Source organism: Corvus brachyrhynchos, unplaced genomic scaffold, assembly GCF_000691975.1.
Source record: "Corvus brachyrhynchos isolate BGI_N302 unplaced genomic scaffold, ASM69197v1 scaffold68, whole genome shotgun sequence".
Classification (NCBI taxonomy): Eukaryota; Metazoa; Chordata; class Aves; order Passeriformes; family Corvidae; genus Corvus; species Corvus brachyrhynchos.
In genome coordinates this window covers 3330266-3353452 of record NW_008240039.1, presented here as the reverse complement: position 1 = coordinate 3353452, position 23187 = coordinate 3330266, and the positions used below count along the sequence as shown (strand labels likewise).

Below are 23187 nucleotides of genomic sequence, written 5' to 3'. Positions count from 1 at the left end.
TCCGTGCTGGTGCCCAGCGCAGCTGCCCAGCTGGGGTGGCACATCCCAGGGTGTTTCCACATCCTGGGGTGTTTCCACACCGCTGTGGATGCCGTGGGATGCCCGGCTCACCTGCAGGTGTAGCGCTCCTTGCCCTTGCGCAGGATGGGGTCGGAGAGCGTGGGCGGCGGCGATCGGAAGTTGAAGGGGTGGTGGGGAAGGGGCTGCAGGGACGAGCCAGAGTCGGCCTTCATGGCTGCAAAGCTCTCCAGTTTCTCTGTCATCGTCTCGATGGCCGACATCTGCAAGGACAAGGAGAGAGCTCCTGTGGGTAAAATCCCCGGGAAGGGCAGGATCTGATGCAGGAACACCAGTTTTGGTTGGGCAAAGGCTCCTGCTGGTGTCTGCTCTCTTGGAATTTGGAGGCACAGCGGGAAATGGAGCCACTGAATCCAGCCAGGAAAGGCAGGAGTAGTGTATTGGTCCTGCAGAAAGCAGGAAAGGCACAGATGGCAAAGCCAGGCATTTAGGTCCCAGAAACTAGCACTTGTTCACTTTCTGCAGCGTGCCTGTGCTCGCTTTCAGCACTTCAGATCAAAATTAATCTCAGAATACACCTGAGATATCCATTTTTCCTGGGATAACACTGAAAGCAAATACCATGGTCAGATGCCTGAGGTAGAACTCACTATGCAAACCCAAACCAAAGTCTTGGGAAGCAGAGAGGTCTGACGGCTCCTACAGCATCCTGGGGGCTCGGAGGGACAGGCCAGCGAGGGGTGGGTGGGCAGGCAGGGACACAACCCCAGGATAGGGAGGACAGAAAATTTTTGGGCCCAAAGCAGAAGAATCCTGGCCAAAGTGGAGTGAGAGGGATATGTGATGGCTGCTCGGGGAGCTGAGGAGAAGCTGAGGCTGAAGGGGTGAAGAGGAGGAGTTGGGATCAGTCTCCACAGGGAGCTTGCCTGGTGAAGAGGCCAACACTTTAATTATGGGTAGGGAAGGTTCAGCAACTCCTAAAGGTGGTGGAAGGATGGGTGGGAGATGGCTGAGCTTCCTGGAGTGAAAGGGAGCTCCAGCCAAACCCCTGGATGTGAGCGGTGGCTGGGTGAGTTACGGTCAGGAGGAGCAACACCTACACATCCTGTTGGGATGGGAGCAGCTGGCAGGCAGGCCTGGAGATGGGACACCAAGCAGAACATCCCTGGATGCTTTATCAGATTTAGTTTGTATGACTTGGCCACGTTCTCACAGACACGAGATTGAACACCACACCAGAAAGAGGGAGAAAGGGAACAACCTGGAGATACAGGAGCAGGGGAAAGCAAAAGAAGGAAAAACTGAAGCTGGACTATGTGCAAAAAAAAAAAAAAATTAAAAATGGAAGTGCATAAAAATCCACTTTTACAGCACTTTTACTTTCATTACAGCGCAACAGGAAATCCAAGTCCAAGAGAGCAATGCAGCTCGGAGGACGCTGCCGACATCTCCAACATCCAGCTTCATGCACTCCTGAGAGCATTTTCGAGATAGCTGGGGCAGAAAAGAGGGATAAAGCAAACAAGGCAGCAATAAAGCTGCCTCCTGGCTGCGCTGACATCACGGGGACAGGCGGGAGCAGCCGGGGCGGCAGCGAGGAGCGGAAGGCAGGAGGAAGCCATACATCACCCCGAGATGCTCGATTGTACAGGAAGGGCTGACCTTTTGCACGTTTACACTTTATTAAACTGGGCTTTAGAGGGGGAGGCAGAGGGGGGAGAGAGCCAAGATATTGTTTAAAAATACACAGCAATGAAAAAAAGTTGTCTTAATCACCCCCGAAGACATTGTGGAGGGCTGACAACCATTCATAAGCTGTGAAAGAGAGGAGCAGTAACCCCCATTTCCCGATAATAGATCCACAGCCCCTTAGCTGGAGGCTCCCAGCCCATGATAAATAGTAAGTAATACTTAGCACCAGCCACTTGAAAAGGTTACTTTATCATTTACAGCACCAGCTCTGCCCCAGCTGCCAGTCATGCAACAAAACCATCACGTTAAAAAGCTCTCCGGACCTTTCAGAGCTGTGCTCTCAGCCCTTCGCCCAGGTACCTGGAGCTCTCCTTTGTTGTGCCCTGTTCTTTAGGCACTTAGTCAGAGATATTTGCTGGCTTGAGAGCCGTAGGCTGGTTTTAAAATTCTAAACACTGGCCACGGCCTCTCCAGTGGCAAAGGCACTTTGCTATTTAGGGAACAACTGCCTGTAAAACAGAAAGGGGGAAGAAAGGAAACGTAACAGGTGAGGAAAGGCTTTCCATTAAGTTATCAAAAAGTTACACCGGTTATTTATGTTGTCCAGAGTTTCATTTGGAATAGACAGCGTAGGAAAACTCCCAGAGAGCACAGGAACTTCTGCCAACGACTGGCTAAGAAATAAGAGCTGCCTGAGATTCGTTTTGGGAGAGGAAACATCTCCTGAATGCTTTTATCACATCTTCTGGCTTCATCACATCCCAGTGAGGGCACTCCAAGAGAGCAGGGGATTAGTCACAGAGGAAAAGGCCGAGACCAGACTCGTGTTTAGAGTGAGACAAGCCCGAGTAGAACGTGACTCTGACTGACCAGGCACGTGAACGTTGGTCCTAATGAAGAAAGCAGAAGCAGGAGCCCTGGAGATGTGATTTCTTAGGAAAAGATCCAGGATCCAGAATTCTTAGGAATGCTGGGTCCAGAGAATTGTCACGGCCCCAAGGCTGTCAGAGCTCTCAGACACAGGGTGGGATTGTTGGGCTGCCCTGTGCAGGGCACAGGTTGGACTGGATGATCCTTCCAGCTCAGGATATTCCGTGATTCTGTGATAATACTGGAAAGGGATCTGGTGTTCCAAACCTCCCATACTCTGGAACAAATGCCCCGTGTTCCTTCGCTGTGCCTGGAACACCTGACTGACTGCAGCATGGGAACGGCGCCTCTCCACATCGAGTGATCTGAGCACAGCGCTCGCCCTATTAAAAATCAGTTATCAGGAAGCTTTGGGCTGGAGTGATTGTAAATTTGAGGCTATTCTGCGTGATAAGCTGTTAGAGATAACCAGACCTTCCAGATCTTTTCACTGCCATGGGAAGAGGACGTGGTCAGGATTTCGGGAACAATGTTAACAACCTTCCACCCAGAGCTTGCTCCTGCTCGGGGTCTGGACGTTTCTCATCGTCTCCTTGGGTTGCTTTGCCACGCTCCTCCCTGCTATCAGATTCTTTACAGGCAGATATCCCCACTATTCTAACTCACACAAACACAGGATGTTCCTGGCCAGCCTGTCACCATTATCCAGCCTGGATGAAGGAAAAATCGGGGGAAGTTATTAACCAAACTCTGAGGTTGGTGCGAAACAATGAGGGAACTAAGTTTAGCTGTGAACGCAACCAGGACCCAGCTTTCACAAACCTGCGAGTTATTTATCTAAGGTGGGAAACATTATCAGGGGAGAACAATGCCTGTGAATATAAAGGAGAGCACAATGAGGACCACGGGGCTGGGATCCCAGCCTGGGCACAGCAGGAGGGACGGGGATAGCTGGAGGCTGTCGCACGCCTTTGGAGCAGCACGGCTGAACCCACTGCCCGCCACTTCCACGCACTCCTCGGGATGGAAGAGAGCTTCAGGCAGGTAGAAAATGCTGCTGCCTGGGGGCTGCGCAGTCCTTCTCTAGTTTGTACCGCTTTAGATGACCCCCCCAGGTGTTCCCAGAGGAAAAAACACGCAGGCATTCTGTGAAAGAGGCATTTGGCAGATCCTATGAGCTGCTCAGTTTTTCTGGCAAAAAGAAGCAGCAAGGCACAACTGCCATCATCCTCCAACTGTGAATTAAAAGTGTCTGGAAGGAACTGGTAGGAAAATAGTGGAGTTTCCAATCAAGCCCTTGGATGAGGAAGAGTCTGACCCCAGTGATCCCAGGGATCTGTGTGTACCAGCTCCACCTCAGCATTCCATCAGCACGGCACGACAATGTCACTGCTGTTACCTGGGGGTGAAAAAGCAGCGGGGAGGGTCGCAGGTACTTCTCCTTGAGGGCACCCACGGGGTCTGTCACCTTCCGCTTCTCCACCCTGCTGGACAACAACACAGAGGGTTACATACCTCACAGGCAGCCCCACGCAGCCACACCGTGCTTAAGTTACACACAAGGTTGTTCTCCTGCTCACACAAATGTCTTCCTCCCCCTTCTTCTGGACGCTACAAATTCTGATGCACAATTACCCCGCAGAAAGTGCTGGAAACAACATAAACAGAAATCCCCTCCTTCGGGCAGTATTTTTGACTAAGGAAACATTTTGCTCCTGCTCTGCTGCAGTGGTTTATAAGCCTCTGCTGTTGTGAAATGTCATGGAAAACCCTGCATTTAGAGCAAAATTGTCTGAGCAGGAGAAGCTCTAGAGTCCACAGCAGGCAGCCCCTGCATGGAGAAAAAATTTTCTTTGAGAGTTTGTGTTTATCTGAAGAGTTAACAGTGGGCCAGACTTTGCAGCCCCAAGCGTGCTGAAATCATTAGGTGTTTCATATTTGTTTCCTCCCTCGCAGCTGAGACATAATTTGCATTGAGTTTCTTTGGCAAGCCCATGTGGACAACGGTTTAAAAAGTGAGGGACTGGTGGGAGAATTCTAAAGCGACTCAGAAACCCGAGTTGTTCTGATATCACCTCAGCCCGTTCAAATATTTCATGTTTAAGCACCTGAGATGCAGAAATGACCCTAATGTGAGGCTCCTACTTTTGAAAATACTGGCTTTGCTTCCACAAAATATTCTACTTCCAGGGAAACCCAAGTGTGGAACCACCAAAAAGACAAACTGAGATGTTCTCTGAGGGAAAAAAAGTGTTGTGGAAGTAACTCCAACAAACACAGCTGCATCTTTAAACAGCTGGAATTGAGTCCATCCAGCTAAACCAGTAGAAATCCAAGAGTAAGAGTGATTTTAACTACATTAGTCCAGCATAAATTGAGAGCAAATTATTTTAGCTGCATTTCAGCTGATTGGTGTGTGGATCAAATTACCAAAGAGTTTAAAGAAGAGCCCTGCCGAGTGCAGCCAGTGAACTGTGCTTGATCTGAATTTAATTCTTCTTGGGTAGTTTTTTGAAAGAGAAGAGCTGGATTGGAAATGCAGTCAGAATTAAGGGGCTTTGGAAGGGACGTGCTTTTATGGGGCTGAGTTGCCAGAAAAAACCAAAGAAAAGTAAAAAGTTGCTCCCTGAGCCCCCCTGACGAGCACAGCTTTGCTCTCCGTGAGGTGCTGAAACATCCAAGGGAACATCCCTGATCCCAGCAGAGCCGTCTGGGGAGAGCCCTGCCTGCTCCACATGCGTAAAACCTGGTGAATTGACAGCACTTCCCCAGCTCTGCCATCTCCCAGAGCCGGGAATGGGAACACAAGGTCCGAACGTCCCCGTCAGAGCCGAATTCCGCAGCGCCCGGAGGATTAAGCCGATCGTTTCGGCCCAGTGCCTGAGAACGTCACCCCCACAGGCCGAGCTAAAAATGCCCCCATTTCAGGCTGTCTGGCTGCATTAATTATATCACCAGGAGAAAATGTCAAGGATTTAAGTGGCCTTTGGGAGCAAAAAAACGGAGGAGCCAAATGATGTGAGAGAGTCTGATAAAGGGAAGTTTAGAAACAAAATATTTCCATATTTTTCAAGCTGGGACTTGGAAGCTGGGCTGTTTCGCTCATTACATCAGAAGTCTGATTCGCAAGCAACGCCACCGCTGACTTTCTATTTTAACACATGACTAAAACTATGTGCATCCCATGGAATGCAACAAATGATGCCCCCATCCTTCCCTTCCATCTGTCTTCTGGGCCTTTACGGTTTTCCCGAGGCCGCTGTTTTAATTGGCAGCGCCTTTCCCAAGCTGTGTTATTTCAGCATTCCCGCTGAACGTGCCCAGAGGTGGCAGGACCCTACATGGATTCTTTTGCCTTTCTATCCCATTTAGTGATTTTTTTTTTTTTTTCTTCTTTCCAGGAGTACTTTTTACGAACACTGCTCACACCATGCCTGATTTCTCCAGGGGGAGATGGCCACGGTGGGTGCCAGGCAGGGCACAGCACCTCTCTGGCTGGGAGGTGTCCCCCTCCCAGATGGCACTGTGCGGGCACGTCACCCCTGAGAGCTGCCAGAGCGAGAGACGCTCGTTTTCAGCACTGAGGGCTCACTAATCCTCATCCCAGCCGACAGCTCCTTGGCCTGGCCAGACACTGACATCACTTTTTCCCACAGTTATCAGCCCTGCGACAGCGGCCGGCGGTGACATCGGCGCTGTCGTGGTGCTCGCAGCTCTTTGAGTGCCCATCCCGGCGCTGGCACCGTCATACCGCGGTGGCTCTGAGGCTTTCCAGGGCCAGGGACACAGCAGATCCTGCGGGGGAACAGCCATCAACCTTCCAGCAGGCTGGGCACAGCAAGGATCACCACGCATTCAGCACAAGGAATGCAAGGACAAACCGGACAAACCATTCACCTCCACGATCTGAATCCAGGAGCCCTCCAGGCCAAGCCCACGTATCCAAGTGGATGCTGTGGAGCATTTAGACATGGCAATGGCTAATTTAGAGGTGGCAATGTCTAAGTCAAACTAGCTCAGGACATGTCTTTTCCCTGGACTTTGCTAAAACCAAACATGCCACATCCACCTTATGCAAAGGCAATGCCGGATGGGTAACACACAGATTTACTGTCACCCTCACCACAAAGTTTTAATAATGTTCCTTTGGAAACAGGTTTTATAAAAAGCTCTCAAGCAGCAAAAGCCCCAAGTCTTCCCTTTTCGCCTCCTCCTGAGCTGATTCCTTCTGGAAGTTTAGCTGGCATTTGGATAACTTCACCCAGCCTGCTCTACACACGCCTTCCATGTTCAGCTCATTCTGACGTAACACATCAGGCCCTCCTCAGAACCATCTGTTCAAGTGACACCAGAAAGGCCTTGTTATCTCCCAAGAAAGATAAATCTGTGAGAAATGTATCCGGGAGAGATCTGGGTAGTAACATGCTACCATGTGTTTACACAGTACTTGTTACTCCAAGAGTAACACGTTTCGGCAGGTTGGGTCTGCACCAGCAGCTCCTCGGAAAGAAAAACTCCAAGAAAAGGCAATAGAAAAGGAAAAGGGAGGGAAGGAGGGAGGGAGGGAGGGAGGGAGGGGGGAAGAAAGGTGAAGTGGCTCACAAAAGGCCCTCAAGTCAGTCAGTGGGAGAGCTGCATTTCCAGGCTCCCAGGGCTCCTGACTCATTCCCAAGCCATGGGAGCCCGGGGCTCCAAGGCATCTGAACTCTGCATTCTTATCGAATCAAACCTCTGGAATTTCCCCAGCAGAAGTGCCATCTTAGCGATGGCTCGTGGGAGAGTCCTTAAATAGGTCAAGTTTCTTCTTTATCAAAACAAGGATGTGTTCCTCACACATTGAGTATGAGGGCTCCTTGCAATTACTCAGCCCTTTCCATTCAGGAGATTCAATGTGTTGAGAAGTACAGACAACTACAGGAGATGTTCACTTTTCTCCCCAACCAACCTGCATCCTCCCCTGCCTCAGGGTGTGGTGTCAGCTGGAAAAGGAGCTGGTTAGGGAAAGGCTTAAGGCAGGGTATGTTAATACCTGTAGATGGGGTCCATGAAAAAGGGCGATGGCTTAGCGTAGTGCAGGGAAGGCTGCTGAGGCAGCTGGGACTGGGAAATCTTAGGTAAGACCTCACTTGCCATCAGCTTCCTCTCCCCATAAATGTGGTTTTTCCGTGGCTCTCTCCCTCCGTTCTGGCTGGCTCGGATGCGGTTGCCAATGCTCAGATCCAGTGGCTGCTCCTCCCCTGAGGACGGGGCTGGGAGGACCTTGGGGGGCGGCAGGATTGGTTTAATCTCTTTTGGCTTCGTGGTGAGATCGAAGGGGGACTCCGAGCTTGTGCCGCCGACTTTGTGGAGGTCCCTGGGTGACTTTGGTTCTGCCTTGACCAGCAAGTTGTGATTGAGGGTCCGCTCCGTGAAAGGGTAGAGGGAGTGGGGAAAATTGGGGAGGAACTGGAAGGGGAACATGGAATGATACGGGAGCGAACCCATCTTTTTCTCCTGCATCCCCATAAAGCCAGGCCCAAAATACTTCTCTGCGATGGAGGCGATAGCTTTAATTGAGTCATTGGCTGCCCCCGTGGTGGGCAGCAGGTGCTCCTCGGGGGGAGGAAAGAAGGAATGCTGAGAATAGAAGAGAGGGATCTCGCTCGTGGCGTTGGTGGAACTGGCAGACACCGAGCTGCTGACGAAATCTGGCTTGGTCTCCATTTGTTTGCTCTTGTCTTTCGTTTTGTCCCTGTCACTCTCCGCGTCACTGTCCAGGTCAGAGCCGGTGCCAGTCGTGGTGTCCAGATCCGTGCCCGTGGTTGTATTGACATCCTCAAAGTCACTGCCATCGGACATGTCACTGTTCCTGGCTTTTAGCTTCTCCAGGTAGGAGTTTTCCAGGCTGCTTTCACATTTCTCCTCCCCTGAAGGGGCCTGGTTGCTGTTGCTCACTGCGGAGATCAGCGGGAGTGCTGGGTTCCCGAGGGGGCTGGGGAGCTTCGCGTCCGGAGTGTGGTTGAGGGGACTTTTGAGCAGTTGCGTGGGTGGTAACAAGGGAGGCCTGGGGTACAGAGAGGGTGGAAAAATCCCCGGGAATCCCGGGGTGAGGGCGGGGAAGGCTGGGGGTGTGGGCGAGAACGGGAGCCCGCCCGGGTGCGGGCGGGATGGGAAATACTCGTTAAAGCCCAGGCTGGCGTGGTTGAGGTTGGGAGAGGGCTTGGATTTGTCCATCATGGAGGTGGGCGTGAGGGGGAGGCCGGGGGCGAAGATGCCGGCGGGGCTGTAATGGTTCTTCCCCTCGCAGAAGCGCCGGTGCTTGTTGAGGGAGGAGGTAGTGCTGAACATCTGCCCGCAGTCCTTGCACTTGATCTGGGTGCGGCAGTCCGCGTGCATCCGCTTGTGGCGGCACAGGTTGGAGAACTGCGTGTAGGATTTGTGACAGACCTCACCTAAAGCGTCAACAGGAACCAACAACAAAAGCGATATGAAATTAACAGGAAAACGGCAGGGATTCGCCACGGGATTCACCAGCCTCCCTCCTCCGCCCCATCCCGTCCCGCCCGCTGCAGCCCTGGGGTCTCCCTTCCCCAGAGCAAGAAGGGGGAGAGCAGTGGAACATCACCACCTTTCCCTTTGGATGAAGCCCATCCTGGTGGATCTCTCAAGAAGTTGCTCCACACAAATCTGAGGGGATGTGCTACCTCTGCTCAAAGTTTTGGGGAACTTTCAGGAAGGATAATCATGGAATCACAGAATGGTATGGTTGGGAGGGACATGAAGCTCATCTCATCCCACCCCCTGCCATGGGCAGGGACACCTTCCGCTATCCCAGGTTGTTCCAAGCCCCCTCCAACTGTCCCTGGACTCTTCCAGGGATGGGGCAGCCACAGCTTCTCTGGACACCCTGTGCCAGGGCCTGCCCATCCTCGCAGGGAACAATCTCTTCTGTATATCCAACCTAAATTGCCCCTCTTTCAGTTTGAATACATTCCCCCTTGTCCTGGCACTCCAAAGTCCCTCTCCAGCTTCCCTGTAGCCCCTTCAGATCCTGGGAGGTGCTGTGAGACTTCCACATAACCTTCTCTTCTCCAGGATGAACAGCCCCAGCTCTCTCAGCCAGGATCCATAGGGAAGATGTTGCAGTCCCCTCACAACTTCACTGCCCTGATCATACATTTTAATGATAACATCTCTTTATCCCAGCTCATCTGCTTCCCATTAGTCCTGGCATGGCAGGAAGCAATGAGGGCTGGAGGGAGAAGAACTCTGCCTCATTTAATCAAACCTGCCCTTCCTGAATGCCCTCAGTGGTACAGAACCCCTCCAGGGGGCTGCTCTATAAATCCCCTGCTAGCCAGGCCTGGGTTCTGCCAGGGCTGGGATCTCTTTTTTTAATCCATTAAATCAGTCCAACACCCCTGCCCTGCTAAGTGAAGCCACATCAGCGTTTTCTTTAACGACCTGTAAATACCAAGCTTTCAAAACATGGATTTTTATGACCCCTTTCACCTCCAGACTTTGCTGCTGTGGAAGGAACAGGGTGAAGTGAGACAAAAATCCCACCCCAAACTTTTCCACACATCAAAACGCTGTGACTTTTTATTATCTGGTGCCTCTTTCGACATGGGAATAAATGTGGTGGTGAATTAACACACTCCTTCCCCCGGGGAACTGCTGTTATCACCCTTTTGTGAGCGGGGAAACCGAGACAAAGCAGGGGAAGGACATTGTTTGGGCTTGGACAGGCAAGGACAGGAATCCAAGTTCTGACACTCCAGCTCAGGGACTGCTCAGAGCTCCTTCCTCCCTCCCTGCTTTACTGATGGGTGCATGTGAGCGTGATTTTCCCTGTATTGTCTCCTAAATCTTTCCTAAATCTTTAGGATTTACTTCAGTGCTTGAGTATCAAATGACTGGCAGGGGAGTATTTCACTAGCAGCTCTGAAAATATCATAATACAATAAATTCTAATTGAATTTCAAAGCAGAAATGTATAAAATTTAATGAATTTGACATTTTAGTTCAGACGAGCACCCCAAAATCCAAAGGAGTGTCACTGAAGGCTCTGGTTTCTGACTGCACTGGAAATTTAGGCTGCACTGTCTGAGCCCAGAGAGTTTCATTGTTGGGCCCTGACACAGCCCAGAGCTGCAGGGGAAGCACAGACAGAACAAGAAAATCATCACAAGAGTTGCAATGTTTGAACCAATCCTAATTTTTGGCAATCACACTTTAAAATCTTGGGCCAGGTCTCCTGAACTGCTCTTGGTGCACACACAGGGTTTTATGGCTGTTGTATTATTTCAGCTACCTTAGACTTGCAAAGAAAGGGTTTATTTGGCTTTTTTACTTCATTTTAAAGTGTTTTCTTAAACCCATTTCTTAAACAATATCCAGAGCTCTGAAAGGAAGCACTACTGAATTTATTTTCCATGAAAATTCAGCACTACTGAATTTTATTTCCACGACAGTCTCTTAATTACAGCAATCTCTGGTTTCTTTCCAAGGGAATCAGGAATCACCATCCCTGGAATTGCTCGAAAAACCTGTGGATGTGGCACTTGGGGACAAGGTTTAATGGTGAACACAGAGGTGCTGGGTTAAAGGTTGGACTTGACGATCTCAGAGGGCTTTTCCAACTGAACCAATTCCATGATTCCAGGGTTCTTCCATTTTTCACCCTGGGAATTGTTGTTAGATATATAAATACTGCACAAAATTCCCTAAAGGGAAGTGCTACAGCCCTGAGAGCTCCCACCATCCTTCTAAAACAGGAAAACTGGAAGATTTCTGTCAAATCCAACGATTTAGTAATTCCACATGGAACGTCATCTCTTGCCCTTCTGATTTCTGCAGTTATAAAGTCACAGGTTTGGGGTCTTTTGAAAGCCAAATATAATATTTTAAAAAATTAAACACACACGCACACACACACAGAGACCCTTTTCTTCCATTGAACCAGGATAAAAAATCTTCCTGGAGAATCCTGCCTCGTGGATTTGAAGTTGTTAATGGATTCCACGCTGATGGACAAAACAACCTGACATGTCTGACCAGGCAGGATCCCTCTGCAGTTGTTCCACCCGCTGATTTGGTCTGACAACTCCCTAATTCTGATGAGGTGAGAGTGAGGAGATTATGAGGAGAAATCCCTCATCTCCCTGCAGCAATCCTGGGAGTCAAATTATCCCTTTCATGTGCCCAGTGAAAGATTGCAGCAAAATGAGCAAGAGGAGGGGTTCTTCTTCCTCTGCTGACACCCAGCTGCTTATCTCAGGACACTGATTATCTCGGGACATTAATGAAATGAGTCTCCCAGGATATTCCTGCATGCTGTTCCCATTATACCAACAGGGAAAAAAAGGCAGGAGTGGGTTCAGTGGCTTCCCTGCCATAACATCAAAGCCTGGAATCAAACCCAGATCCCGGCCCATGCCTGAACGACGTGTTCTGAAGTGTCAGGAAGTGATCCCTGAAGTTCCTGGAGCTTTGTTGTGACACCATGCACCTCCTTGCGCAGTTATCCAAACAGAGGGTGCTGTGTCAATTAAAAAAATATACAGCCCTGGGAATGACAGGGAATGAGATGGGTGGCTCTCCAGGGAAAATGCCCTTCTGGAAATATCCCAGCGAGGAGAGCACTGGGGACACAGTTCATCTGCTGTTTGTTTGGCTCCCAGCATTATCGAGATGAAACACGCAGTAAATAAAGGAGAAAAAACCTTCTTTGTAAAAAACACCTTCTCATGTCTGATTATTCCAAGTTCTTTACAAAGGCTCCAGGGTTTGAGGCACCCCTGTAAAACGTTTCGATCAGGCTGAGCCAGCTATTTATTTATGTCACCAACAGGAGCATTCAAAAACGATTAAGGCAAAAAGAGAAGAGAGAAAGAAAAGATATGAGAAAATGGCATCGCTGTGACCGCTGAGAGACTCAGCTTTTAACTTGTCAAGAAAGTCAAAAACTGCCACGAATGTTTGCTGAAAAAACAGGGAGCATGCAAAAAAAAAAAAAAAAAAAAAAAAAAAAGAAAGAAAAAGAAGAAAAAAAACCTCATCTTATGCTCTGAGCTATAAAATTACAGCGGCCAGGGATGGGAGGGCTGGGGGGCCTCTGCAGGATCCCTGCAATTACAGCCAGCGCCGGGCTGGTGATGGCCGTGACAACTTACATATGAAAGGTTTGACAGTGCTGTGGATGTGCTTGTGCTGCTTGAGGCCCGAGGAGGTGGCGAAGGTCTTGCCGCAGTCGGGGCAGGCGTGGGCCCGCGCGCCCACGTGCTGCGAGCGGATGTGCCGCTGGAGGTTGCTGGGGTCCGTAAACACCTGCGGGGGAAAAACGCCTTCAGGAGGTGGGGGAAAGCAGGAGGAGAAGAGCCTACATGGGAAAACCTGATTTTGTTCGGTTTTTGTCACTGCTGCTCGTGGCATGAGGAGCGCGGGGTGGACAGGTGAGAACGGGTCATGGAAGAGCTCCGTTCGTGCCCTGCCAGGCTGTGGCACCTCCCTGAGCGTGTGGTGCTCACGGTTTGGCAGGGGTGTGGCACCTCCCTGAGCGTGGCGTGCTCACGGTTTGGCAGGGGTGTGGCACCTCCCTGAGCGTGGCGTGCTCACGGTTTGGCAGGGGTGTGGCACCTCCCTGAGCGTGGCGTGCTCACGGTTTGGCAGGGGTGTGGCACCTCCCTGAGCGTGGCGTGCTCACGGTTTGGCAGGGGTGTGGCACCTCCCTGAGCGTGGCGTGCTCACGGTTTGGCAGGGGTGTGGCACCTCCCTGAGCGTGGCGTGCTCACGGTTTGGCAGGGGTGTGGCACCTCCCTGAGCGTGGCGTGCTCACGGTTTGGCAGGGGTGTGGCACCTCCCTGAGCGTGGCGTGCTCACGGTTTGGCAGGGGTGTGGCACCTCCCTGAGCGTGGCGTGCTCACGGTTTGGCAGGGGTGTGGCACCTCCCTGAGCGTGGCGTGCTCACGGTTTGGCAGGGGTGTGGCACCTCCCTGAGCGTGGCGTGCTCACGGTTTGGCAGGGGTGTGGCACCTCCCTGAGCGTGGCGTGCTCACGGTTTGGCAGGGGTGTGGCACCTCCCTGAGCGTGGCGTGCTCACGGTTTGGCAGGGGTGTGGCACCTCCCTGAGCGTGGCGTGCTCACGGTTTGGCAGGGGTGTGGCACCTCCCTGAGCGTGGCGTGCTCACGGTTTGGCAGGGGTGTGGCACCTCCCTGAGCGTGGCGTGCTCACGGTTTGGCAGGGGTGTGGCCCCTCCCTGAGTATGTGGTGCTCACGGTTTGGCAGGTGTGTGCCACCTCCCTGAGCATGTGGTGCTCTTGGTCGAACAGGTCTTTGCTCACCCACAGCCCTCACCGTCACCCCAGCACCCAGCTGGGAATGGCCAAAGGAGAGTGGGTCAGGACAGGGCTGAGATCCACACCCCCAGTGGGATGCCCAGGACAGTGAGGACACCTCTTCTCCCTGGGACAGGGACAGCAGGGTCACCTCTCCCTCTGTCACCCTGCTCTGGGCCAGCATGGGCCACCCATCCCCTGCAGCCCTTCCCCAGGTCCCAGTGTCCCTTTCCAGGTGAAGCTGCCCATGGATATTTTGTCCACCACTCCTTTCCCCAGATCCCAGTGTCCCTTTCCAGGTGAAGCCCCATGGAAACTGCCCTATGCTCCCTCCCCAGATCCCAGCACCCACTCCTAGATGAAGCCCCCACAGACACTGTGTCCTGCACCCCCAGGTCCCAGCACCCCCCCAGGTGAAGCCTCCCAGGTGTCCTCACTGTACCTTAACACAGTTTTCACATTCAAACCGTTTCCCACTGTCGTGAGACATCTGGTGACGAATCAGGTTGGATTTCCAGTTGAAAGCCTTGGGACACTGGTCACACTTGTACTCCCTCTCCTCGGTGTGGATCACCATGTGCTGCTCCAGGCTGGGAAAGAGAGACAGGCTGACCTCCGGGCCACCCAAACCAGGCAGGTCTGATACCCAGAGAGGTGACAGAGATGGTGACAGAGAACCAGCTGTGGGGCCTGGGGGGTTTCCAGTTACCTGGTGCCTCAGAGCAGGAAGGGAGAAGCTCATGGACTGTGAGAAGGGCACTGACACCCAAAAACCATTTGATGTTTTTGATATTTATCTCACTGGTGGAAGATGCCCTGTTCTGCCTCAAAACGACTATGTGTTTTACGCTATTTCTTATTAATATCTGAGTCCATTCTCCAGGGGGAAAAGGTTCCTTTTACCCAGACCTGACCCTGCAGGTTCCTGAGGGGAAAAATGGGCACTTTGTGACCAAAACTTCTGTGGTATCTGCCTGGGGAAAGAAAAGATATTTGCTGCTGCTGCTGCTGCTGCGACTCTCACGTGTCCATTTTCACGGGCACCAGGCCCACGGCTTCCCAGAACACAGGGACTCAGCATTGGGAAGAAACATGATAAGGTGCAAACACGTTTCACTTCTAAATGTCAGACATCTTTGATTACTTCACTCAGCAATTTCGCCTTCTGCCAACTGGCAGCGCCTCCCGGACCAGGGGGATGATGGCAATCCCGAGTGGCTGCTGGCACAGGGCCACGGCAGGGGTGGCACACGGTGCTCCAGTGCCCTGTGCCATGGGAAACCTGCACATCTCAGGCCAGGAATCCTGCACATCTCAGCCCTTAAACCCTGCACATCTCAGGCCAGGAATCCTGCACATCTCAGCCCTTAAATCTTGTATCTCTGAGGCCAAGAATCCTGCACCTCTCAGCTCTTAAATCCTGCACATCTCAGGCCAGGAATCCTGTTTCTCTCAGGCCAGGAATCCTGCTCTTCTTAGGCTGAGAATCCTGCGCTTCTTAGGCTGAGAATCCTGCACATCTCAGACAGAAATCCTGCTCCTCTCAGCCCTTAAATCCTGCGTATCTGATGCCAGAAATCCTGCATCTCTCCAGCTAGGAATCCTGCATCTCTCATGCTGGGAATTCTACATCTCTCATGCCGGGAATCCTGCACCTCTCATGCCGGGAATCCTGCAGTTTTCAGGCCAGGAATCCACTTCCTTTCAGTCTGGGAATCCTGCACCTGTCAGAAAGAAATCCTTCATCTCTCATGCTGGGAATCTGCACATCTCAGCCCTTATATCCTGCATACCTAATGCCAGGAATCCTGCTCCTCTTAGCCAGGAATCCTGCATCTCAGGCTGGGAATCCTGCACATCTGAGGCCAGATACCCTGTTTCTCTCAGGCCAGAAATTCTCCACATCTCAGCCCTTAAATCCTGCATCTCTCAGGCAGAAATCCTGTTCCTTTCAGTCTGGGAATCCTGCACCTGTCAGACAGAAATCCTGCATCTCTCATGCTGGGAATCCTGCACATCTCAGGCCAGGAATCTCGTTTCTCTCAGGCCAGGAATCTTGCACCTTTCAGACCAGAAATCTGGCTCCTCTCAGGCCAGGAATCCTGCTTATCTAGGGCCAGGAATCCAGTTTCTCTAAGGCTGGGAATCCAGCACCTCTCAGGCAGAAATCCTGCTCCTCTCAGCCCTTATATCCTGCATATCTGATGCCAGGAATCCTGCTCCTCTTAGCCAGAAATCCGTCATCTCTCCAGCCAGGAATCCTGCATCTCAGGCTGGGAATCCTGAACATCTCAGGCTGGGAATCCTGAACATCTCAGGCTGGGAATCCTGCTCCTCTTAGGCCTGAAATTCTGCACATTTCAGGCCAGGAATCCTGCATCTCTCTGGTCAGGGATTCTGCACCTCTCAGCCCTTAAATCCTGCATCTCTGAGGCCAGGAATCCCAGACATGTCAGGCTGGGAATCCTACCTCTCTGAAGCTGGGAGTCTTGCATCTCTCAGCCAGAAATCCTGCACATCCCAGGCCAGAAATCCTGCTCCTCTGTGGCCAGGAATCCTGCACATCTCAGGCCAGCAATCCCGCACCTCTCAGCCAGAAATCCTGCACACCTCATGCCAGCCCTGAGAAACAAGGGAAGGAAATCTGCATCCTTTGCTTCCTTTGGGGTAAGTGAACAGGAGTTACAAACACTCCTCTTACTGTGAATTCCAACAAAGACCAGCTTGCATGGAATCTGCTCCTGCCTGACACCCCTACACGTGGATATCAAACCATTCCCACAGAACTTTAAAGCATGGCTGTATTTTTACAGAAACATTAAAGCTGAACTGGCAGTGAATCCTGCCAGTCTTCATTAAATGCCACAGGGAACATACTCCCTGTGTGCTTCCAGAGAGCCTGAGGGGTTCAGGATCCCAGGAATTGCTCAGCCTTGGCCACTCAACACCAAAACTCCTCAGCACCAGCCCTGCTCCCAGCCAGATAATTCATATTCATGGCATGCCCCTCATAAACTGCCAACCCTCTCGTTTTAAAGTGGCAATATTCATTTTGCTCAAGAAATGGTGCTCTCAAAACGACCAGATATTTTACACACACAAAGTATCACAAACCTTTCAGATGCACATCCAAAAATACTCTCCTGTTAACTGTGATTTATGAGTTTATTTTGGAGCAAATATGGACAAACTAATGTGCTGTTTAGAGGCAAGTACCTACTGGGATTAGCAAAACATTTATTTATTTAGTCAGCTGCTAAATGCTCAATTTCAGGTCCCCAGTGGCACCCTTGATTTCATCTGTATTAACTTTGAAAAATTCTAAGACCATCCAGGCACTCTGAGCAGGTTTATTTTGTGTTTTAGTGACTTTAAACTTGGCAGATTAATGGGAAAGAGACAGAAGTGGACATTTCCTTCCCACCCCACCAATCCACCAGCGTGTCAAAGGCTGAACGGGGATGCTGCTGACTCTCTTTTCCCTTGTCAAAAAAAATCAGCTTTATATTACTTATCCTAAAATATTGGGTCTAAAAGGCAAAAAACCCAAGGCCACATTGCCAGTCAAGACCCCCAGGGAGCCAGGACTACACAGAGGGTACAAATAGGATACAACACACACATTTTAAAAGGTTAATTCCTAATTAACATGAAAATTAGAGAGCGCTGGAAGCTAAAGAGGAGAGAGCTCCTGACACCAGCAGATAAAAGAACTGGAATTTTTACTAAAATCCAAACCACTGAAAACATTTGAAGGAAGTTCTCCTTGTCTTGTCAGGTAAAAAAAGGAAGAAAATTGGAGGCTCTTATTTCTGATGGAGAGCAGCCAATGCAGAGACACAAGGTGAGGGGGAAAGATGCCACTTTGGGCTAAGAGGATCCCACACAGGATCCATCCCAGCTTCCACAGCTCCCAAGCTCTTTTCCATGCAGATACAGGGAATGCTCTTTAGGCTTCACCTTCCTCTACATTTTTTAAAATCGATTTTTTTTTCCCCTGACTTCCTCACCCAGATCAAAATATCATCAATACTTTCAAAGAGCTGAAAGTATCGCTGTAATGAAGTTCAAAGTGACAAATGCAGGTTTTTAAATGTTAAACTGAACTGAAGCAGGCTTGACACGGGCTTTAACCTCGAGGTTTTTGCTCTGCTCAGTCAGAGCCTGACAGGGGATTGCCCATTCTCACAGTTTTATAACAAATCTTGTGGTGCACGGGGTTTGTTCACCCAAGAAGGCAAAAGAAATGAGTAAGTGAGAACTTCAGCCTCCGGTAAACACAGAAAACTCTGCTTTTATAGAATTTTATAAAGGCTTTTATCAAGGCTTAGGATGCAAATAAACACAATCTTAGAGTAATTAAAACAACCCCTCAACTTTTAAAGCTGGCTCCTAATATTTAACTGTTTGAGTCTCACTTTGCCAATGAATTAGGGACTCAAAGATGGCTGTGTTAAAGCTGCATTTCATTACTACCACATTCTGCTTAAAAAATGCAGATTTTCAGCTAAAACCTGAGTTAAAATATTTTCCCATTTAAAGAGAAGTTTAATTCTTCTTTAGAGTAACCATATAATCATAATAATAACTGAATAATTGTGGAAAATAAAAAAATGAGCTGGAGAATATCCGATCTTTTTTCCTTTTCACATGGCTGTCACAAGGACATTTGGTGGACACAAAGAAAATTAAAAATTTCATTGGAATAGGATTTTTTAATTGTTCCTGCCAGATCAAATAGGAGCTGGTGACCACATTAAGAGTTCCTAGGGCATCAACAGCTCTTTAAACCCACTGATCTCAAACATCCAAGAATTAAATTTAAAAGAACACTTCATGCACATTTTTACTGAACTCATGTTGGTGTTTTTTTCCTCAGAAGCAGAGCACAGGAGAGTAGATGGTGAAAAGGTCCCACCCAGGTCTCTCAGAAAACGACCCTTAAACTTCCCACCAACAACCCTGGGGTGCTTCTACCAAGGAGCAATGAAAAGCACGAGGTGAAATAAAACACTGCCCAACAGCTACAAAGGGTCCCAAAGGGAACATTCCTAAACCTTGTAAGGAAAGGAAAGGTTTCTATGGAGAAAGGAAAGGTTGATCCCCAAAAGAACATTCCCAAAGCCTGTGGAGGGAGGAAAGGTGTCTGTGGAGGAAGGAAAGGTTTCTTTGGAGAAAGGAAATGTTGATCCCAAAAAGAACATTCCTAAAGCCTGTGGAGGAAGGAGAGGTTTCTATGGAGGAAGGAAAGGTTGATCCCAAAAGGAGCATTCCCAAAGCCTGTGGAGGAAGGAAAGGTTGATCCCAAAAGGAGCATTCCCAAAGCCTATGGAGGAAGGAAAGGTTGATCCCAAAAGGAACATTCCCAAAGCCTGTGGAGGAAGGAAACATTTCTATGGAGAAAGGAAAGGTTGATCCCTACAGTCTTCCCCAGCCGCCCATCATCCCCCTTTGGCCGGGACAGAGAGGGGAGGCCAGAGGAGGGTCCGGCTGTCTGTGGGTACCTGTATTTATTGGGGAACATCCTCTCGCAGTCCTTGCACTCGTGGACCTGTCCATCTCCGAGGCCTTCCTGCTTGATCTCGTCACTGAGGCTGTCATACAGGGCCCCCACGGCGCTGCAGCCGTACTTCTTGTGGCGCCGCAGGTCCAGCTTGGACTGGAACAGCTCATCGCAGTCCTCGCAGCGGAACGAGGGCTCCTCTGCAACACACACAGCAGCCCATGGTCAGCCCTGCCCCAGGAAACCCAACCAGCCTGGGTTGTTGTACCCAGAGAGGAGGCAAAGCTCCCCGAGTCCAGCAAACAAACAAAGAGTGAATTTGCAAGTGAGAGGGGAGAGAACCCAAGGGAGGCTGTGCCAGCAGCTGCTTTCACTTTGAGCATTAAGAGAAAAAAAATAGATCACACAACCAGAGGAGATCTTGTTTGCTTTGTGTCTTGGCCTCTGCTGGGATGGAGAGACCCACAGGGAGTGGGAGATGCACAAAATTCTGGGCTCATTGCGGAGTGCTGCGCTCGTCTGCAAGGAGGGGTTTTGAAATTATGAACGAGTGTTTCCTCAAAAGGGGCTGCCAGGGAAAAAGGAACAAGCCAGACTCGAATAAACACAGATAGTGGGAAAAGCAAACTGCCCCAGCACAAACCTGGAGAAGCTTCTTTCCAAGAAATTGCTGTCTAATGTTCGCCTCTTAATTTTCCACTGCAGGAGCTCAGGGCTCCATCAGCCCAAGGAGTCCCAGCCCAGAGCACCATGGAGGGAAGAGCAGCGAGCCAAAGGCTTTGTTGCTGTGCTCTTTGCTTTTTTTTCCTTTTTTTTTTAAAAAAAAAAAAAAAAAGTTCTAATGCACATAATAAATTACGGCAGTCAAGGTCAAACAAATTAAAAAGAGGGCAGCTATTATTAAGTTTACAAGGCAGCATCCTGACCATGGTGCCAAGCCAAACAATCAGCTCCAAGCTGTAAATTTTCCAGGAGAACAAGCTCTGCGAGGGAGTCGGGACAGCTCTGGGTTTCTCCACCCTGCAACAGAAGCTTTCCAGCCCCCACTGAGTCACCGGAGCCGCGTTTCCCTGTCCTCCCCTACCCTCTTCCTCCACGCTCTGCTTCGTGTTCAGTGTGCTTCTCTTTTTCTGATGACTTTACTCCCAGAAGGAACAGCCTGTGGTGAGTGCCTCAGCTCCGAGGGGGGAGTGGGAATATTCTGAGAGCTGCGCCCAAAGGCGGTGGTGTGATGGAGCTGATCCATCCCCGCTCTGGGGAGAGGAGATGTTGGGGTGGGATGTGGCCATGCTCATCTTCTCCAGGCAAAATCTGCAACCCCTGAGCAAACCTTTGCTTTGAAGTCCCCCCTTGCACTTGTTTACGCCAAATTTTGCAACCACTTAAGCTGAGCTTTAAGGCCTGGAACGGTGTTTTATATAAATCAAGGTTAATTTTGTTCTGAATGTGGCAGGAGTGGAAGCACGGGCGGTGTCACACCCAGACGCCACCATGCTCCCACCTGGGCACTCACCTCCTATCTCCCTTCCTCTGCTTAAACCTGAGGTTAAAACTGAGCAAGGCAAGGTCCCAGAGGCTGCAGCAGCAGCGATGTGGGCAGAGGAAACCCTCTGCACGCTCTGCACACCTACACGGAAAGTATTGACATGGGAAAAGTCAGACCCAGCTGAAAAAGAAAGTATCACCAAAGCTCAGCCAGCACAGCCTTGCTGGGCATCCCAGCAGCCTGCCCAGGGCTCCCAGAGCCACCCACACCGGGCACAGATAATCCCACAGCACCCACAGGGCTGCAGGAGCATCTCCTGAGCTGCACAAGAGAGGGCTGCAAAAAGAAATAAAATCCAGCAGGTCAGCAAAGGGATTTTGATTAAAAAAGGAGAGCCAAGGGAAGAAAATACCCAACTGTTCTCATTTCAGCTCGTTTTGGGAGTTCATGCATTCTGAAATTGCTGCCAGCAGCCTCAGCATGAGGGGGTCAGGCCCTGCTCTGCTCCTCACAGAAATTCTCTTTATTGGCATTTTGTAGACCAGGACCAGTGTGTATCTCATGTGTTTTATGTCCCTGGGGAGGGAAACCTGGAAATCAGGACACCAGTAAGAGTGGAATGGAGAGACTGTGCATCACCTACCATTAAAATAACCCAAACTACTTTTGAGGAGAGGGAGAGGGAGGAAAGAGGAAAGAGGAAAGAGGAAAGAGGAAAGAGGAAAGAGGAAAGAGGAAAGAGGAAAGAGGAAAGAGGAAAGAGGAAAGGAAGAAAAAGTGTAGCATCAAACTCTGGAGATGTGGAACTGCTCTGGTGAGGTGTTCCTCTACCTCAGAGCCAACGTTTCCCCTCTTTGCTCTCCTGTCAATGCAGCAGTGGCTTAACCGGGAAGGAATTTTTGGAGGAGCAACAGAAATCCTCCAGGCATGGAAGCCCCAGGTCCCTTCACCTCTTAACAGGCTCCTACCAAACTCCCAGCATCCCTCAAGCTCCACCTGGCAAATCCCCAGCCGTGGAAACACTTGGAATGAAGGAAACAGGGTTTTTTTCCCCTTTCTTTTGACTTCAGAGAAAACTCAACAAAATTCCTTCCACAACGCCAGGTGGAATTCTTCCTGCTCCAGTTTGAGATTTACATGATTAATTGCAGCTTATTTCACCCAAACTCTCCTCTAGGAAGCAGAAATCCTCTCTGGGTTTGGAAAAGCAGCTGTGGAGAATAATTTCCTCCATACTAAAGCTGGGTATCTTCCTCCCCTCCCACAGCACAGCCCTGCCTGCTCTTACCAATGACAACGAGACGTTTCTGTCCTTGCTGTGATCTTACAGAGCAGGGAGAGAGGTGAAATATGTTAATAGTCTCAAGAATATTTTGGAGAAGACATTTTGCTTCTCGTTCTCCTTGTCCTTTGCCAGGCCTCACCCAAATCACGCACGATACAAGAGGACATCAAACACAGCAGCTTTTCCACAGGTGGAAGAGATGGAGGATAGGAAAAGCAATTCCTGTGCTTGAGAGTATCTGAGTTAGGAAAAAGAAATTTGTATTGAATGGAGACTTAGAGAGCTGACAAAAATGTGATTAAAAGCCTTGTAGCCATGTGGTATTCATGTTGCCACTGGCTGTAAATCCTGTTTTGGTGCTCAGGCAGGCTAAAGAGAGGAAAAACTGTTCAGGTGGAGAGCAGCTGTGGCTGCCCCATCCCTGGCAGTGTCCAAGGCCAGGTTGGACGGGGCTTGGAGCAGCCTGGGATGGTAGGAGGTGTCCTTGCCCATGGCAGGGGGTGGAATGAGACGATCCTTCCCTTCCAGCCCAAACCATTCCAGGATAACAAATCCATATCCAGCCCCCGTTCTTCCGGCATTCCCAGTTCTGAGCTCCAGCAGATCCCAGACCAGACTCCTCCATAAATACCCTGCAGGGAAGGACCCGACCCGCAGGCTTAGGGCAGCCCCCTGCAAAACCGAAACCTCAACCACCACGGAGGCTCAGGGCTGAACTGAGACCCGGCATCGATTTTGTGCCTAAATCAGACACCCACGCTGCAGACTCCAGGTTCGTTCAAGTGTTCCTTTTTTCCCCCCCTGTAAGTACCAAAAATAAAAAGGTCGCCCTTCAAAACAAGTTCTCGTTGAAGTTTTCTCCTCTCTTTAAGCATCACGAACGCAAACACTGCCCTTCACCAAGGTAACTGCCGCGGAGTGTGACAGGGAGAAGGGGCTGCAAAGAAAAGAACAGCCCCAGTTACACCGAAATTGCTGCCTGTTCTCTGTGTCTGTTTGTCAGATCTGTGGTTAAAT

General features: G+C 50.3%; 1 protein-coding gene across 2 annotated transcripts in view; it reads right to left on the bottom strand.

The window, feature by feature from the left end:
* PRDM16 (PR/SET domain 16) overlaps nt 1–23187 on the bottom strand; it is a 291370-nt gene that overhangs the window by 18077 nt on the left and 250106 nt on the right. The window contains exons 6-11 of one of the 2 annotated variants that reach the window (XM_017744088.1): nt 19401–19599; nt 14339–14486; nt 12735–12888; nt 7610–9011; nt 3980–4064; nt 112–281 (exon numbers count right to left, since the gene is read on the bottom strand). In XM_017744088.1, coding sequence (XP_017599577.1) covers nt 112–281; nt 3980–4064; nt 7610–9011; nt 12735–12888; nt 14339–14486; nt 19401–19599 — 2158 coding nt within the window. Of the gene's footprint in view, nt 1–111; nt 282–3979; nt 4068–7609; nt 9012–12734; nt 12889–14338; nt 14487–19400; nt 19600–23187 lie in introns of both variants that reach the window. The other variant, XM_017744089.1, reaches the window with a different exon arrangement.